The following is a 19618-nucleotide window of genomic DNA, read 5'->3' as shown; positions in this document are numbered from 1 at the left end:
CCGGCTAAATGCGCTCAGTGTTGGCCTCTGTTTAATTTCCGTTAAATTGCACCCTTCGTCTCCCTCCTTTCAGTTTTGGTGAAGAGTCTGTGGACTCTAGATTACTCCCAGTGCCAAATGCAACTGAGTACAGGAACAAGAGGATAAGGCAGATGAATGTGTGACTGGAAAGATGGTGCCAAGAGGAAGGGCTTTAGATTCTTGGGATATTTGGACTAGCTCTGGGGCAGATGGCACCTGAACAGAGCTGGGACTGAATTACTTGCGGGGGATTCTGTGAGGACTTAGAACTCGGCAGGGCTGGTGGAAGGAAGAGATAATATTGGAGTGGAATACCAGAAATATTAGCATAGGGAATAGTAAGTTACTAAGTCGAGACAGAGTAAGAGAGAAAGTAATGAAGACTAAATCAGGATTACTGTGCATGTATGTGAATGCACCGAGTATGGTAAATAAAATTGGGGAGTTACAGGGGCAAATTGCCATGTGGAAACATGATGTTGTGGTGAACACAGACTCCGGGCTCAAGGAAGGGCAGAACTGGGTGTTAAATACTCCTGGGTATAAAGTGTTCAGAAAGGAAATAAATAAAAGGAGGAGGGGTGGTGGTATTTGTTTAATGAGAGCATTGCAGTGCTGGAGAAAGAAAATGTCCCCGAGGATTCAAGGACAGTTTCTGTTTGGCTCGAGCCAAGGAGCAAACGGGTGCAATTCTGTTAATTCTGTTTTAAGTGGTCCAGAAGCTGTCAATCTCTTCAAAGAGAGTTGAGCACTTTCTAATCACCCCCCCCCCCACCCCATTCATGCTTGAGTGCTGTGGTCAGCTTGAAATTGACAGCACATAACTCTCTTTGAAGTGGTTGATGTTTATAAACATTGTGGTTGGAGCACTTTAGAGTTACTCAATGGTGAAGGAAGATGAATGAAGCAAGGTTGACAGGTGTGTGTTTTGTGGAAACTGTCAATCACAGCCTAGTAAGGGAAATGATTGAATGGCTTGCAGCTCAAAGATCTGAGTGGTTTAAACACAGCTGCCTGGTTTCTGTTTCCAAGGATTGACACATGGTGCTTCCTGTCTCTGAACCAGGAAGTGTATTGCCCAGGGGAGTGTTACAAGTTTTCTTTTCATTGTCTCTGTCAGGACTGCTCTCTAGCTTCCAGGGTCTCTTATCTGAGGAGCTTCCTGGCAGGGGTCTCTTTTCTGAGGCTCTATAGGCGTCCCTTTATTTAGGAGGTCCTGGGGGAGGGGGAGAGGGCTTTACTTAAGAGGTCTCTGGGTGGGTCCCTGGGGGCCCTCTTTAGAATGGAGTCTCTGAGTAGTCTCTTATTTAAGGGGTCTCTGGAGCGCCTCTTTATGTAGAGGACCTCAGGGGGGTGTCTCCTTATTTAGGGGGGCTCTGCCAGGGGGCGTTGGTTGAGGTCACCCTTGTACTTGGGGGAAGGGGGTATAACCCAGATAATCCAGGAGGGGAAGAATGAATTGTGATGCGGGGGGAGAAGGTGGCCAGCCGCTGGATGTCACTATCGGGCCACCCACTCAAAATGGTGGCTCGATAGTGGTAGTTCTTTGGGAATCTCTCACAACCCTTGGCATGCACACATTTGCATGGCATGGGATTGGGAATCTCTTCCTGATCTGCACTCCCATTGCAACTCAGCTCCGGTGCGAGGACATAGGGCTGAATTCACTGTTTTGCCGGCAACCCGGGGTTTCCCGACGGTGTGGGGCGGCCCCACAATGGGAAACTCCATTGACCAGCCGGTGAAATGGAGAATCCCAATGGCGCCGGAACAGAGAAACCGGCCCATATTCTCCCAAAAGGACAGTCTTGCCCAATTATTTGGAATAGAATTAGTTGGCACATGGAAAAATGTGGGTTGAATAAGTTGAGCCAGCATGGATGTCTAAAGGGGAAATCAGGTTGAACAAACTTGCTGGAGTTTTCTTGAGGAGGTAACAGAAAGGATCGATGAGGGTAATGTTGTTGGTGTGGTGTATGTGGACTTTCAAAAGGCATTCAATGCAGTGCCACACAACAGACTTGTAAGAAAAATTATAGCCCATGGAATAAAAGGAACAGTAACAACATGGATACAAAATTGGCTGAGTAATAGGAAGCAGAGAATAACGGTCAGTGGATATTTTTAGGGTTGGCGGAAGGTTTATAATGGTTCCCCAGGGAAAGCCCTTTATTTTCCTGATATAATTTAATGATCTAGATCTTGGTGTGCAGGGGCAATTTCGAAGTTTGTGGATGACACGAAATTTGGAAGCATTGTAAACTGTGAGTGAACAGTGTCGAACTTCAAAAGGACATAGACAAGTTGGAGGAGTGGGCCGATAGGTGGCAGATGAAGTTCAATGGGGAGAAGTGTGAGATGATGCATCTTGGCAGGTTGAACATGGAGAAACAATATAAAATAAGGAGTAAAATTCTTAAGGGTGTGCTGGGGCAGAGAGACCTGGGTGTATATGTACACAGATCATTGGTAATGGCAGGACAGGTGGAGTGAGCAGTTAATGAAGCATATAGTATTCTGGGCTTTATTAACGGGGCATAGCGTACAAGAGGTTATTCAGAGTTTATACAAGACACTAGTTAAGCCTCTGTTGGAGTATTGTGCACAATTCTGGGTGCCACACTACAGGAAGGATGTGAACGCATTGGCGAGAGTACAGAAGAGATTTTTTCAAGGATTTTTTCCAGGCATGAGAAAGTTGAATTATGAGGATAGTGGAGGGTGTGGAGAGGATGGAACTCTTCTGCTTGAAGTAAAGAAAGGTGAAGAGGAGATTTGATGGAGGTATTCATAATCATGGAAGCATAGAAAATAGGAGCAGGAATAGGCCATTCGGCCCTTTGAGCCTGCACCGCCATACTCCGAGCTCTTCCCAAACCTCTTGATACTTTTAGAGTCTGTTGTACCTGGCTAAACCACAGTGTGTCTTAACCCATAAACTGTGGACAAATGACTATGAGACTCACTTTATAAAACTGAACACTATTTATTCACACGCACACAATGGGTATGGTTATTCAATCACACACTCCTAATCATACGTTACACTGTACACCAATAGATCCAAGATCTTTAACTTGGCAGTGACCAACAAGTGCTAGGCAGATACAGGCCTGTTATCTGTAGTTCTGGTCTGTAGTCTCTGTTAGTTGGTTATCAATTGGTTCTCTTCTGGCTCTGGTCTTCCTTCTGTTGGTAGCGTGGATGTTCTCCTTCGTCGGCCGATGGAAGTCACTGCTTGTGATGGCTGCTGCTCAAGAGAAAGAATGAGGGCTGTGCGGTAACTTTTATCCTGCTTGGATTTGGTGCCCTTTGGTGGGAGGTCTCTAGGTCATTTGTCAATGAATTGATCAGGGCTCGATCAGCCTGATCGATCAATTGATGGGGTCACCACATCAATTTTGGGGTGGGCCCTCAGTGGCCATGCCTGCAAGTGTTGGGGGCAGGTAGGTCCTTCCAAATAAGGTATTTAGGTGCTGCTGTGTCTGGTAAATAAGTGTGATTGACAGGCCAGTTCTATTGTCCCATCTGGGATGGCCTGGAGGTGGCCTTTTGCCTATGGTGTTTGCAACAACCTGCAAAGTCTTTTGAAGTCTGCAACTTTGTTTGATCTGCTCTGCAGCCTGCAGCTTGTCCAAAAAACCTGACCACTTTTCCCAGCTTACCTTGCTAGACGCCATTTTAGGTGGTCACAAGTCTAGAAATCTATTTCCTTTTTAAACGTATTCACTGATGTGGTGTCCACAGCGTTCTGTAGCAGAGAATGCCGCAGGTTCACTATCCTCTGAGTTAAGGATCCTAAATGGCCTACCCCGTATCCTGAGGCTATGACCCCTTGTTCCCGAGCCCCCAGCCAGAGGAAACGACATCCCTGCATCCATTCTGTCCAGCCCTGTCAATCCCCCTCTCAATCATCTGAATTCCAGCAAATACAGGCGCAGTTGACCTAATCTCTCCTCATATAACAACCCTGTCAACCCAGGAATCAGTCTGGTGAACCTTTCCTGACTCCCTCTATGACAAGTATATCCTTTCTTAGATAAGACCAAAACTGTACCCAATACTCCGGGTGTGATCTCACCAAGGCCCTGTACAGCTGCAGTAAGACATCCATGCCGCCGTCCTCAGATCTTCTTGTAATGAAGGCCAACATACCATTTGCCTTCCTACCTGTTTGCTGTACCTACATGTTTGCTTTCAGTCACTGGTGTACTAGGACACCCAGGTCCCTTTGTACTTCAACATTTCCCAATCTATCACCATTTAATTAATACTCCATTCTGTTTCTCCTTCCAAAGTGGATAACTTTACATTTATCCATATTATACTGCATCTGCCACCTATTTGCCCTCTCACTCAACTTGTCTAAATCACCTTGAAATTCACATTCCCACCAAGTTTTGTGTCATCTGCAAACTTGGAAATATTACGTTTGGTTCCTTCATCCAAATCATTGTGAATAGCTGGGGCTTAATCACTGATCTCTGCGGGTCCCCACCACTTTCCGCGTCGAAAAAAATACCTATTTATTCCTACTCTCCATTTCCAATCTGCTGGATACCCTGGGAAAATATGTGGTCAATTCTAGCCCCACTTCAGTTGGAGGGCAACACAGGTGAAATTAGATTTTATATTCATACCCATGGCTGTGCTTGAGTTAAATTGACTAGTCACCCGGTTTGTAAATTTAATCACAAATAATCTTTTATTATTAACAGTAATTATAATTAAATAGGCAAAAAATACAACTGGCTATCTATGATCTGATTCCCAATACCCCTCAGTTCCAACCCGACTCCACCCTCTATATACACAGCCACACACAGAGAAGAACACAGAAGGGAAAGGTGGTGAAAAGGGAAGATAAATAATAATAAAATAAAAGAATAACGATCTTTGATTCAGATGGATGTCCTCCATAGTTAGTTTCTTTCTCAAGGTTAGGCCTTCAGTTAGGTACTTTCTTTTCCTTCAACTTGTAATGATCTTCACTGCAGACTCAAAGGGACAGCAGGCAACCGGCAGCAGAGAGAGGGTGAAAACACAACTCCTCTTCCTTCGAGGGTCTAGAGGCCTCTGGCAGGTTCTCTCCAAAAAACCACCTGGCAGGAACCAATCACTGACTTTTGTCAGGCAGGACACTGTCCCTGGCCAACCTGCCAATTAGCCAATTGAACAGACTTCCTCCAAAACCAGTTCCTAAGATTCATTTGGAGCCGATGAGTCTGGTTTCTCTCCAAAATACAAAACCTAGGAACACGCTGGCTTAGCAAGCACTCTTCTGCTTAAAGGCAGATTCCGATTATGGGTCCATAGACCAAAATAATAAAATATAAGAAATGGGAACAAAGGAAATAAACAGGAAGGACTCGTATACCATGCCAATATATTACCCTCTATCCCATGTGTTTTAATTTTGCACACTAACCTCTTATGTCAGACTTTATCAAAAGCTTTCTCCAAATCCAAACGCACCATATCCACTGGTTCACCCTTAACTATTCTACTAGTTATGTCCTCAAAAAGCTCCAGTAAGTTTGTCAAATATGATTTCCCTTTCATAAATCCATGTTGACCTTGTCTAATCCCGCTAATATTTTCAAAGCGTCTTACCACATTTTTTATAATAGGCTGCAGCGTTTTCCTTACGTGATGTTGCGCTAACCAGCGTCTAATTATATTTTCTCCCTATCTCCTTTGTTTAAATAGCGGGGTTACATTTGCCACCCTCCAATATGCTAGGACTGTTCCAGAATTTTGAAAGATGACAACCAATGCATCCACTATTTCCATGGCCACCCTCTTTAGTACCTTTAGGATCTAGATTATTTGACCCTGGGGATTTATCGGCTTTCAGCCCCATTAATTTCGCCAACACTATTTTTCTAGTAATGCGAATTTCCTTTAATTCCTTCTCATTAACCCCTTGATTCCTTAGAATTTCTGGTAATTTATTATGTCTTCCTCTGTGAAGACAGAACTGAGCTAGTTGTTCAATTGCTCTTCCATTTCCTTGTTCTCTATTGTAAATTATCCTGTTTCTGACTTCACTAAACTTTCTCTTTTTATATACTTTTAGAAATTTTACAGTCCACTTGTATGCTACTTGCAAGCTTACTCTTATGTTCTATTTTCCCCTCTTAATCAATTTCTTTGTCCTCCTTTGCTGAATTCTGAACTGCTCCCAATTCTCAGGCTTGGTACATTTTCTAGCAACTTTATAGAACTCCTCTTTGGATCTAATGCTATCCTGAAGTTCTTTTATAAGCCATGGTTAGGCTGATTTTCGTTTTGAGTTTTGTGCCAGAAAGGATGTATGACTTGCAATGCATATGTATCTGTTCCTTAAATATTAGCCATTGCCTATCCACCATCATGCCTTTTAATGAAGTTCCCCTATCTAGCTTGGCCAACTCATGCCTCATCCCTCGTAGTTTACTTTGTTTAGATTTAAGACCCTAGTTTCAGATCAGACTTCTTCACGATCCATCCTAATGAGGAATTCTATCATGTTATGGTCACTGTTCCCTAAAGGACCCCACACAACAAGATTATTAATTGACCCTTTATCATGGAGTAATATCAAATCTAGATCGCATGTTCGCTAGTTGGTTCCTCGTCATACTGTCCAAGAAAAACACTTTGCAGATACTCCAGGATTGATCCACCACAATATTGTTGCTAATTTGATTTGTCCAATCTATATGTATATTAAAGTAATCTATGATTACTGTTTCACCCTTGTTACATGCATCTCTAATTTCTTGTTTAATGCCATCCCCTACCTTACCACGACTGTTTGGAGGCCTATAGCCAACTCCCACTAATAGTTTCTACTGCTTGTTGCTTCTTAGCTCCACCCGGACTAATTCTACACTTAGATTTTCTGTGACAATATCCTCTCGAACTATTGGACCGATTTCATCCTTAACTAACAACGCCACCCCACTTCCTTTTCCTTTTTGCCTGTCCTGCCTAAATATCGAGAACCCTTGGATATTCAGTTCCCAGTCTTGGTCACCCTGCAGCCATGCCTCTGTAATCGCACTCTTATCAAAACCATATGTATCTATTTGCATTGCTAATTTGTTTAGTTTATTGCAAATGCTCCTTGCATTCAGATACAGTGCTTTTAGTTGTATTTCTCACATTTTTACACACAGGTTTTGGTACCATGGCCCTATTTGCTACTAGTGCTGGTTTCCACTACCTTCAACTATTGTTTTCTTTGCTGTCTTAAATTTCTATATTTGGGGGGCAGCACGGTGGCGCAGTGGTTAGCATTGCTGCCTCACGGTGCCAAGGTCCGAGGTTTGATCCCGGCCCCGGGTCACTGTCTGTGTGGAGTTTGCACATTCTCCCAGTGTTTGCGAGGGTTTCGCCCCCACAACCCAAAGATGTGCAGGATAGGTGGACCGGCCACACTAAATTGCCCCTTAATTGGAAAAAATGAACTGGGTACTCTAAACCTTTTTTAAAAAAAATAATAATAATTTAAAAAAAAATTATATTTGTTTTTCTCTCATGTCTCCCCACTCAGGTTCCCATCCCCCTGCCACTCGGTTCAAACCCTCACAAACAGCGCGAGCAAATACCCCTGCGAGGATATTAGTCATAATCCAACTGAGGTGCAACCCGTCCAGCTTGTATAGGTCCCATCTTCACCAGAATGCCTCAGGAATCCAAATCCCTTCCTCCTACACCATCTCCCCAATTACAGACCCAGCTGGTCTATCCTCCTATTCCTGCTCTTGCTAGAAAATAGCACTAACGGGGCTGGACAGAGTAGATAGGGAGAAAATGTTCCCCCTCATAAAATAATTGAGATCATGAGGACACAGATTTAAAGTGATTTGTAAATGTGGGCCGGAATTCTCTGGTGGTTGGGATTCTCTTTTCCCACTGACAGAACACCCCCACCCACAGGTTTCCCGACGGCGTGGGGTGGCTTCGGTGGGAAAAACCATTAACAATTAGCGGGAAAAGAGAATCCCCCAGGGCGGCATGTGGCGCAGTGGATAGCACTGGGACTGCGGCGCTGAGGACCTGGGTTCGAATCCCGGCCCTGGGTCACTATCCGTGTGGAGTTTGCACATTCTCTCCATGTCTGCGTGGATTTCCCCCCCCACAACCAAAGATGTGCAGGTTAGGTGGATTGGCCACGCTAAATTGTCCCTTAATTGGAAAAAAATAAATAATTTTGTACTCTAAATTTATTTTTAAAAAAGAGAATCCCGCTGCCAGCGAAAGGCGCACCGCTGAGGTTCATGCAGCTGTGGAGGAGCAGCGAATCCAGGCCATGATGTGAGAAAACACCTTTTTGCACAACGAGTGGTTCAGGTCTGGAATGCACGGCCTGGAAGTGTGGTGGAGGCAGGTTCAATCGAGGCATTCATGATAGAAACAATGTGCAGGGGTACGGGGAAAAGGCAGGGGAAAGACACTGGGTCATAATGCTCATTTGGAGAGTTGGTGCAAATGTTAGGCCGAATGGCCCTATTATGTATTTTCTTTTCTTTTCTTTTGCCCTGTTATGTATTTTCTTTTTCTTTTCTTTTCATGTACTTAATGATCTGTTGAGCTGCTTGCAGAAAAATACTTTTCACTGTACCTCGGTACACGTGACAATAAACAAAATCCAATCCAAATCCAGTCCAATCCAATAACAATTCTGTGAAGAAATTGGCAACGGAATTCTCCGTCAGCCGGATTCTCTGGTCCGCTGGCAGCGCACCCACAATGGGAAACGCCATTGGAACGGAGAATCTCACTGGTGGCGGGGGCGCTCCGCGGCGGGGAACGTGGCTGGCGGACCGGAGAATCCCACCCTACGTCTTTTCAACCGAGTTAACGAGGTTAAGAGATCACCAAACACAGACCTTCAAGATCATGGAAAGTGGTTGTAAGGATAACGAGGTTAAGAGATCACCAAACACAGACCTTCAAGATCATGGAAAGTGGTTGTAAGGCTCCACTGGTCAATGAGACTGTTGGGAGAGGGTACAAAAGTTGGATGACCACAAACGATTAAAGGGGAGGTTAGAGAAATAAGGATGGTTGGAATGTGGAATTCTGTAGATTACCTTGTTTTAATCGGAATGACCTGTTGACAAGGGGAATATTCAAGTGTTTGGAAATTGAATAGGGGACCAAGATTACACGAGGTGATTTGTGCAAACTTGGTAAAACAAATGTGACACTTCTGTGCCTCCGATTCTGTGATACATAGCAACCAGAGTAATCTTGCCCTGCCTGAGCCTCTGAATAAATATAAATAATAAAATTCAGTGAAGCATGAAGAATGGGATATGGAAAGAATGGCCATATGAATCTTGTTTTTCATGGTTTTGCTTTTGGTCAGATCAGTCCATCATTCTGCCATTCACATGCACTCTGCACAAATGCTTTGTTTCTTTTCCAGAACCATTACCACTTTGGCTTTTGTTTTGTTAACCTCTCCTTCCCGCAACCCTATTCCTTCTGTTCTTCGTTCCCCCTCCACTCTTTCAACAGCATAAAACCCAACACGGTTCTACCTTCCTTCACTTCTGAAGAAAAGTCCAAAAATCAACTTGAGAGGTTATATAGAAGCATACATAGAAAATAGTAGCAGGAGAAGGCCATTCGGCCCTTCGAACCTGCTCCGCCATTCATTATGATCATGGCTGATCATTAAATTCAATACCCTGATCCCGCCTTCTTCCCATATCCCAGGATCCCTTTAGCCCCAAGAGCTATATCTAATTCCTTCTTGAAACTACACAATGTTTTCACCTCAACTACTTTTTGTGGTAGTGAATTCCACAGATACACCCACCACTCTCTGGGTGAAGAAATTTCTCCTCAGCTCAGTCCGAAAAATGTACATCTTATCCTCAAATTATGCGTTCTGGACTCCCCCACCATCGGGAACATTGGATCTGCCCTGTCTAATCTTGTTAGAATTTTGTAGGTTTCTATGAGGTCCCCTCTCATTCTTCCAAATTCCAATGAATATAATCCTAACCGACTTACTCTCTCCTCATATGACCGTACCGCCATCCCAGGAATCAGCCTGGTAAACCTTGTTGTACCATCAGCAAACGAGTCAATGAAGGCTTCCGCTATACTTAACAATAGATACTTCCAAAGAGTCAGCTGTAATTCTGATGGTTCAGAGTCCTTCGGGCAGCTCATAGTCCTCAATATTCCAAATACAATGTGCGGCCTCAACTTGACTACTCGCTGCACATTACCAGCTGCATACAATCACTAACAGCATATCCATTATCTACAAGTGCTGCCATTTTAGTGTCAGAAAATTGGAGGAAAAAATTATTACCTTCCACTTTAGGAGAATAAAAATCATGATCCCTGCATTTTGGAATCAGAATAAAGAGTGCGAACAAATGTACTTTTCTCTTTAGTGACTAACTTCAACTTGCATTTGTAATCTAGACAGTGGATCGACCAAAAGACTGGTATAAGACGATGTTCAAGCAAATACACATGGTGCATAAGCCAGGTATGTTCAAGACTGATGACTGATTTAAATAATTTGCATTTCTGAATCAAACTGTGAATCTCCGAGTTCTCATTTACATGCCATGTTACTCAGTAGCAGCTTGTATTTATATATCGCCAACTCAATATAGAAAAGTGTCTTGAGGTGCTGCACCAGGGCATAAGGGAAAAAAATGGGTGCTGAGCCCAAGAAAGGTAAACACGGTGGGGTGACTAAAAACTTGGTCAGAGAGGTTGAACAAGGAAAGAATGGTAAGAAGTCTTACAACGCCAGGTTAAAGTCCAACAGGTTTGTTTCAAATCACTAGCTTTCGGAGCACTGCTCCTTCCTCAGGTGAATGAAGAGGTATGTTCCAGAAACATATATATCGACAAAAGATGCAAGACAGTCCAACGCCGGCATCTCCACATCAAGGCAAGAATGGTTTAGGGGGAGAATTACAGAACAAGATACTTACGAGGCTGAATAGACACTGCTGTTATTGTGGGACAGAGGAAGGGTGGAGGGTGGAGATACCTAAAAGGTCAGAGCAATGGCAACTTGTGCAGAGATGGGGGGGGGGGGGGGGGGTGCAGATAGGAAGGTACCAGCCTCCCCAAACAGGCGCCGGAATGTGGCGACTAGGGGCTTTTCACAGTAACTTCATTGAAGCCTACTTGTGACAATAAGCGATTTTCATTTTCATTTTTCATTTTCACTAGGGGCTTTTCACAATAACTTCATTTGAAGCCTACTTGTGACAATAAGCAATTTTCATTTCATTTTTCATTTCAAGGGCTTGGGTATGGAGGGAGTTAAACAAAGGGATGAGAATGTTAAATTCGAGGTTTTGGAAAGACCAGAGGCCAATCTACGTCAGCCAGGACAGGAAGGATGAACAAGAAGAATTGGGGACAACACAACTTAATGCAGAGGAGGACGTGGCAACAGCGTATTGAATCAGTTGAATTTTGCAGAGGGTGGAACGCTGGCTTGAATATTGGAGCAGTTAAGTCTGGAGAACATCAGGATGATTGAGGTTTGCCAGCAACAGGTGGGATGAGGCAGCATTGGCGATTGGCAGAATTCCAGAACATTTAACAGCCAGCAGCCATGGTTTGTCGCTGTTCTCCTGTGATAGGCTGAATATTGGATACCTCACCCCTTCAGGACGGTGTACTTTTTCTTGCAAACCTGTTTCGGAAATTGATCTCGGGTTTTGGAAGTTGTCTGGAGGAAATCCTTCTGATGTAATGCTAGGAACTCTGAATGGAGACCTCTTTGGACATGTGACTGTTACAGAAATCATCTTAACATTACAATTGTAACAAAGTGAAGCATTTTGAATCCTGATCTCTGTGCTTCCTACATTTATCAGATGATTGCCCAGGGAACACACATTGGTTTTAAGGCCATTTGACAGTCAAACACCCTTTTGGAGAATGGCTCAGATTTTTTATCCATCCCTGTGCACAAGGGAGACATGATAGCTCTACCATACATCTTGCTTCAAATGATGCTTTTAATTTATTGTATTGTCTTTTTCCATGCTTGCTTAGTTGGAGGTCTGCTATGTTCTATGTTCCCACTCGAAATTCTGCCTTCGAAATTTTCTTTCCATTTTGTAAAACAAGTGAACTGTTGGCTTCTAACTGACATTGCGGGCCAGTAAAGTGTGAGCCTTGATGGGTGTAATGCCAGACTGGCATGTACACATCCAAGGGGGGGGGGGGCAATTGATATGGATGTAAAATGTCTAAATTAGAGTTGAGTGGATCTATCCACGAACAGTTTAGAGAATTAGAGGGATTTCTACCACTTTGGTGAAGAAAATCTAGACATATACAGTCTGAACCAGTTAGGATGAATTGAATAAGGGTCCACTTTGATGTCAGCCGCAATGACAATATACCAAAATGAAAAATACTCCCACAAGACAATTAGTCCAATTCCATTAGTATTGATAGCTGGCAGTAACCACTTTCAACATTCCTTTTTATTTTTTAACAGATGATGATACAGATGCATTCAATGCTACATATGCATATGTTTATCCTGGTAAGAATTTTATCTTCTGTTTTTGGATCTCAAATTAAACTGGTTTTCCCAATTGAGCTACATTGCAAAATTCACAACAGGAGTGGAAATGTAACATTACTGATTCCCTTTCCCAGTCTTCACCAGACAGCACTCATTGGTAACCTCCACCTCATTGACTGCACACAGGCTATGACCCTCTTCCATCACTGCACCTTTTTCACCTGGTGTGTCATTCAGGATTGAACTTAGTACCATCCAATGTCTTCAGGGGCCCCAGTAACTCACGTTTCCGGTAATACAATAACAGCCAAAGTTACAGATTTCTTTCTTAATTTCATATAGAAATAAAAAAACCGTTATCTTCTAATTTAGAGGTTGAATTAATGCTGCACTAACCAAGGTGCTATATTCTAGAAAGCCAGTTGGTAATGGATAGTACTGGAGCTCATCTTTACTCAGTCGAGTGTGGTTGCCGAGTAAGGCTTAACAAGCATGCATCTTCTAACTCAACTTCCACCCTCATTTCAGAAAGTGCCTCTTCAAATCTGCTCAAGTGGAACCCCAATTGATGCCTTCCACCTGCAAATAATTAAATGCAAATTGTTACACAATTAACACAGGTCAAGTTATCCATAACAATCTGGTCACTACCTAAATTCTACTGATTTAGTTGAAGATTTTTCGCATGAAGTGCTTTAATTTGGCGATGTGTGTTTCTCCACACATTTTAAAAGAAAAGGCAGGCAGCTAAAACTGTAACAATATAGAAATGTAAAAGCTGCAAATGCCCTTAATCTGATGTAAACGCAGAAACCGCTGAAGGCAGGTCAGTCAGACAGGTTATGAATGTGCACACTGGAATCCATGAAGTTGTGTCACTGTTCACAAACTAGGAAAGATTGAATTCAGTATGTTTTACAGCAGCTGTTCACCTACTAATCTTTCATAAGAAAGTTGGACAGGGACAGGGAGATTGTGGGTGTGTGCTCTGTATTTGAAGTGGATCATGTCATAATGGCAAAATGCCGTTTCATCCTATGTATGCACAGAAGGGAGCAATGAGTCAATCAGCAATGTATTGTGCAGCACCCCTTGCTTATCATTACAAAGGGCTTGATCTTCATTTTGATGAAAGTTCAGATAAAACGCTTCAAAAGCTTGCTCCGCCCAACTGTTGCACAAATAGATTTGGGAGATGGACGTGAGGTTATTAAGAGAACTTATTTCTTGCTCAGGTAGAAACCTACCCTGCCCAATGTGCCAACACTTCTTTTTTTCCTCAGGTATTACATTTCATTACTCATCCAAAGCATGGAAAACAAACAATATTTTAACTGTGTGTGTGACCCGCTCATTTTTGAAATATCTTTCATCTTTGACTTTTTCTTTCATGTTCTAATTACACTAAATTGGGAATTCAGTGAGATTGGATGTCTCGGTTGCTTCACACAGTGGCCTTTTCACCTCCAGGGCCCGCATTCAAATCCAGTGCAGACAGATGGGATGGGAGCCTCTTTGCGATGCCTTTAAGGGGTTTGTGTGAAATGCGTTTGAGCAGTCTGAACCAATTTCTCAGTGGGTGTGCACATACAGCACAAAAGCTGTAATCACTGGCCGCGATTCTCTGAAATGGAGACATAGAGTGTTTGCGCCGTCGTGAACGCCGTCGAGGTTCACGACGGCGCGAAACGGCCCCTATCCCGACCAATTCAGGGCCCGAAAATGGGCTAGGAGCGGTGCCGCGTCATTTATGCGCGCCAGGCCTTGGTGCCACGTAAAGGCGGCGCCGCATACATGACGCGGCCGGCGCCGCATAACTAGCGTCACCCGCGCATGCGTGGTTGCCGTCCTCCCCGAGACCGCCCCGCAAGAAGATGTCAGATGGATCTTGCGGGGCTGCGGAAGAAAGGGGGTCTGTCTTCAGAGAGTCCGGCCCGACGATCGGTGGGCACCGATCGCGGGCCAGACCGCATTTGAGGCCCCCCCCCGGTGCAGGATCCCCCCGCCCCCGCAGGCCCCCCCCCAGCATTCCCGCGCTGTTCCCGCTGGCATCGACCAGGTGTGGACGGCGCTGGGGGGAACCCGCCGTTTAGGGCAGGCCGCTCGGCCCATCCGGCACTGAGAATCGCGGGGGTACCGGTGAATCGCCATTTTGGCTGTCTCGGGCGATTCACTGGACTGCGCCGCGCAAAAGGCGATTGTGCCGATCTGGCAGCTTCCGTGAATCGCGAGAGGGCGTCGGACCGGCGTCACGGGAAAATTTGGCGATCCAGGCGATTCTTCCAACCGGCGCGGGAGCGGAGAATCACGCCCACTGTCTTTCAGTCTCGCTCAGAGAGCGCAGGATGTTGTGGGAACTGGAAACCTCATTCTGACACAGTAGAAAGTAATGTCCTGAGATTCACGACCATGTGCATTACTGTGACGGAGTAGAGGAGCATCAAAACTGCAGTAGAGCTCTCCCAATAGCCAACTGGGTAAATACACCACGTGGAGTAGTATTAAGCCATAGCTCTGGTGTCCTCTTTCCTGCTAATGGTGCTCTCTGCTCAGGAACAAAATACATTTTTAATCTTTCTCACGTCCTTGGGTATTGCTGCACAGAGGTAGCAGCTTTCCAGCACTTCAACCGAACAGCCATTCTTCACAGAGGCCTGGCAAGTGGGTCCTGATCGTCGACTTGATACTGGAGAGCCGAATTACCAAGTATAATTTCTACTGGCCCAGCTTTCCAAAGCAGGTCCCGAGCTCCCTTTTCTCCTCCCTCCATTTCCTAGCCCAGGGACTGAAAGCAAGATATTCTCTTCACTGGAACGTCAGCTGAGATCAACCAACACAGCACAGACCCTGAACAAATCTGGATCCTTCCTGGTCTCTAGAACTGCATGTTGTACATTTCAGTCCATTTCACTGGTGGAAAGTGGGTTACAGATGTCAACACAAATATCTGTTCCAAGGCACATCTGTGCAGTTTGTTTTAAATAAATCAGTTTAGTTTCTTTCCAGTGCTCATCGGGAAAATAGTTACTATTAAGGCTGAGGTAAAAGTCTGGAACCATTTATGTCAAGGATAAATGGAGACCACTTCACTTGTTGAATTTTGACCATAATGTCTGATAATTATTGAAAACCTGGAAGTGAAGTTATTTGCACAATGGTGCGGTTTTAGGAAAATCAGATCTGTTAGTGGTACAGAAAAGGGTCTGACATTTAAGTATTGCCGAAAAAAGACAAAGTCAAAGCTTTTCATCATGTACTCATCAAGACAACTTGCAATAATACCAAATGAAAAGGGAACAACAATTTATACTCTCATGAGAAGAGAGTGTTCATTGTCTGGCAAGTGGACACTGATTGATAGAAGAAGTGTTGCCATGGGAAATGCACCAGTTAACTGATGACTGACCATTAACTGCCAAGTTTTGTTTAAATTCAAATCAGGCAGGTTGACTTTGATTGGTCATGGCATTGTCCTGGGGAATGAACCAGAGAATGGCTGTTGCTTATTTTGTTTCAGCAATCCTCCGGTTTTGTACTCCCCTATGATTATTAAATTGTTATAATATATACAGGACAGGAATTTCTCTCATTACCCCTCCCACGCTTACACATCAATTTCTCCAGCGACGCATCGGAAAATAGAATAAAACACCATACTTCTAGTGAATATTATGTTTGGCAGCTCATTTGGCGAGGTGGCGCAGACACCACGGGCCAAATGGCCTCCTTCTGCGCCGTAACAATTCTGTGATCTGTGAGCAGTTCCACTATCTTTTGCGTACCTGAACAAAAATGTCAGCTTTTTTTGTCTATGTATAATATTTACATAGCTAACTCTGTTGTTTTCTATCAGATTTTAAAAATCTTTCATTGTTTTGTGCCAGATAACTACAGCTCATTCACCTCTGTTCAGGCGCACCCTCCTCCCAAGACTCATACTTACCGACCTTTATCAAAAAGTTCCTCAGACAATGGTGTTGAGTTCTTCAAGGAATCTGCTCCGTTACCACCGCCTCCACCCGTTCCACCACCTTCACATCTGAGATTGCGAGAAACAGGCCCCACAGAAAAGTAAGTGTAATAATTCGTGCCATGCAGTAAGAATGTTAAATTATTTCACGTTTGTGAGATTAATTATCCAATTGAGTGTTTACACATGTGAATATTAGTTGGAGCAGAGATTAGAATAGGGATTCATGCTAAATTTTCTCATGCCATAACAAATCTGGTGCAACACTGTAGGGCACTTTGACAGTATTTTTTGTCTTGCTCGCTCTTTTTCTGGGCCTTATTGTTACCAGGGGATTTTTTTTTTGGGGGGGGGGGCGGAGGGAAGCACATGAATGGTGAGTAGGAGCCCCACGGTCCGAGTACATTGGCTGGAATTTTATTAGCTGCCGTTGCCGGCACCAAGTGTGGGTCCGCGTGGGGAAACGGCATGGCTGTGGAGGGGATTCGACCAGTGGACAATTAAGAGGCCAATTAAAGAGGGCGGCCTGGCACTCCTAGATACTGTATCCAGATTCTAAGAGAAGAGAACACCACTTGGTTCGAAGAGAATCCTACGGAAGAAAAGGGCAACGGTGCAGTAACTGGCAAGGAGAGTGGATGTAGTACAAAAGCGAGCCTCCATTAGGCCCCAGATTGAATTGGGATCACTGATCTACATTAAGATTTTTTGGATATTGATGGCCCAGTAATAGATCAATATGTTTTTGTTTTTTTAAATTAAAAAATAAATAAATTTAGAGTACCCAATTCATTTTTTCCAATTAAGGGGCAATTTAGCGTGTTCAATCCACCTACCCTGCACATCTTTGGCTTGTGGGGGCGAAACCCACGCAAACACGGGGAGAATGTGCAAATTCCACACGGACAGTGACCCAGAGCCGGGATTGAACCTGGGACCTCGGCGCTGTGAGACTGCAGTGCTACCACTGTGCCACCGTGCGGCCATAGATCAATATGTTTGGGAGGACAAAGCCCTGTCTCTTTCTCTCTGGACAACGGTGGGGATTCTGGGATTCTTACCCGCCCAAATAAAAGCAGATATAAATTTATTAATCTTAATAAAAAATGATTTGGGCAAGAAAATGGGGAGGCATTGAATGAGAAATAAAAACCTAGGGAGTACGTTCATTTTTATTGATTGAATCCTGCCCGCCAAAGATAGAGGAAGGTTGTTCCACCTCTGTAGGTCCATTTTGACATTATTGATTAGGCTTGAACAATTCAATTTGTGAAGCCCAACTGTAGGCCACCCTGACCCCCAGGTAACAAAAACTTGTACTGGAGAAGAGGAAGGGTAACCTGCCTAAATGGGCTCGCCTTCCAGGGGGTTTACCAGAAAAGATTCATTACCAAGATTTAATTTTAAAGCCAGAGAAGGAGTCAAAGATATTAAATGTCTTCATTATGTCATCGATGGGGGGAATTGGGTCTTTAATGTATAAAAGTAGGTCATCCACATAAAGAGATACCCAATGTTCCACCCTATCTCGATAAGATAAAGGAAGAAGATCCACCCAAGTTCATCTCCTTGATAATACCCCTCCATTGATTCAACACCCTCAAGGCTATAGATCGCGGCTCTATTGCCAAGACGAATAAAAGTGGAGAAAGTGGGCAGCCTTGTCTAGTGCCCCAATTAAGGGGAATGCTGGCAGTAAGGGCATTATATAACAAGCGATTCCAAGAGGTAAATTTATGGCCAAACCCAAATCTCCTGGGAATCTCAAGTAAATATTCTCATTCCACCCTGTAAAAAGCTTTCTCTAGTCCAGTGATACTGCCATCTCTGGCTTTGGCGCAGGGGAGGGGGAGAAAATAACATTTAAAAGGTGAAGTGTATTGGCTGATAATTGACGGCCCTTTACAAATCCTGCTTGATCCTCCAAAATTATACTTGGAAAGCAAGATGGCCACCAGACCAAGTCAGATGACTACAAAGCGATGCCCGCAGACACCATCAGCAAACTAAAACTAATACACAGAGCCACATAACAAATTAAAGAAAGCACAACTTGTGCCTCTGGACAAAGGAGTCCGCATCTCCCGGGGGCGAGTCAAAAAAGTGATCTTTTTCTTGGAATGATACTCGAAGGCGAGCTGGATAGATCATCCCGAACTTGACTCCATTCTTGTATAGGATGGATTTCACTGTATTATAAGCGGCTCTTTTCTTAGCTCAGTCTTCACTCATATCTTGGTATAGCCTAATAGAGTAGTCTTCCTATGTGTAATCCTGGTGCTCGCTTGCCCATTGAAGAACCACCTCCTTCTCTTCGAAACTGTGAAATCTTGCAATCACTACACAAGAAGGATACCCTGGGCAAGGGCCTGAGCTCAAAGTAAGCGATGGGCCCTATCTAATTCTGGAGGAGATGGAAGTACACCTGTACCCACCATCTTGTGGAGCATGTCCGAGAAATACTCAGTCGGGGTCGGCCCTCGATCCCCTCTGGTAACCCCACAATATGACTATTCTGTCTTTGCAATCTATTCTCCAGGTCGTTCAGCTTAGTTGTTAATGATTTGTTAACTTCGGCCACAGAAGCAAGGCGAGACTCCAGGGAGGTGATCCTATCACCATGGCCTGACAAAGCCATATCCATGGGCGAAATTCTCCCCCAACGGCGGGATGCCCGCCGACTGGCGCCAAAGCCGGCGCAAATCAGACGGGCATCGCGCCGGCAAAAAGGTGCGGAAGTCTCCGCATCTTTGGCGGCCTAGCCCCAACATTGAGGGGCTAGGCCGACGCCGGAGGGATTTCCGCCCCGCCAGCTGGCGGAAATGGCGTTTGTTGCCCCGCCAGCTGGCGCGGAAATGCGGCGCATGCGCGGGAGCGTCAGCGGCCGCTGTCAGTTTCCCCGCGCATGCGTGGGAGCGTCAGCGGCCGCCGAAAGTTTCCCGCGCATGCGCAGTGGGGAGAGTCTCTTCCGCCTCCGCCATGGTGGAGGCCGTAGCGGAGGCGGAAGGGAAAGAGTGCCCCCACGGCACAGGCCCCCCCGCGGATCGGTGGGCCCCGATCGCGGGCCAGGCCACCGTGGGGGCACCCCCCGGGGTCAGATCGCC

The 19618-nt window shown here is 44.7% G+C and overlaps 1 protein-coding gene across 25 annotated transcripts in view; it reads left to right on the top strand.

The window, feature by feature from the left end:
* LOC140429207 (sorbin and SH3 domain-containing protein 2-like) overlaps positions 1-19618 on the top strand; it is a 1121994-nt gene that overhangs the window by 841147 nt on the left and 261229 nt on the right. For all 25 annotated transcript variants that reach the window (XM_072515915.1, XM_072515921.1, XM_072515920.1 and 22 more), the window contains 3 exons: positions 10459-10525; positions 12515-12562; positions 16429-16615. In XM_072515915.1, the coding sequence (XP_072372016.1) occupies positions 10459-10525; positions 12515-12562; positions 16429-16615 (302 nt within the window). The remainder of the gene's footprint in view (positions 1-10458; positions 10526-12514; positions 12563-16428; positions 16616-19618) is intronic.

Source organism: Scyliorhinus torazame, chromosome 9, assembly GCF_047496885.1.
Source record: "Scyliorhinus torazame isolate Kashiwa2021f chromosome 9, sScyTor2.1, whole genome shotgun sequence".
Taxonomy (NCBI): domain Eukaryota; kingdom Metazoa; phylum Chordata; class Chondrichthyes; order Carcharhiniformes; family Scyliorhinidae; genus Scyliorhinus; species Scyliorhinus torazame.
This window is presented reverse-complemented; position numbering and strand designations above follow the sequence as displayed.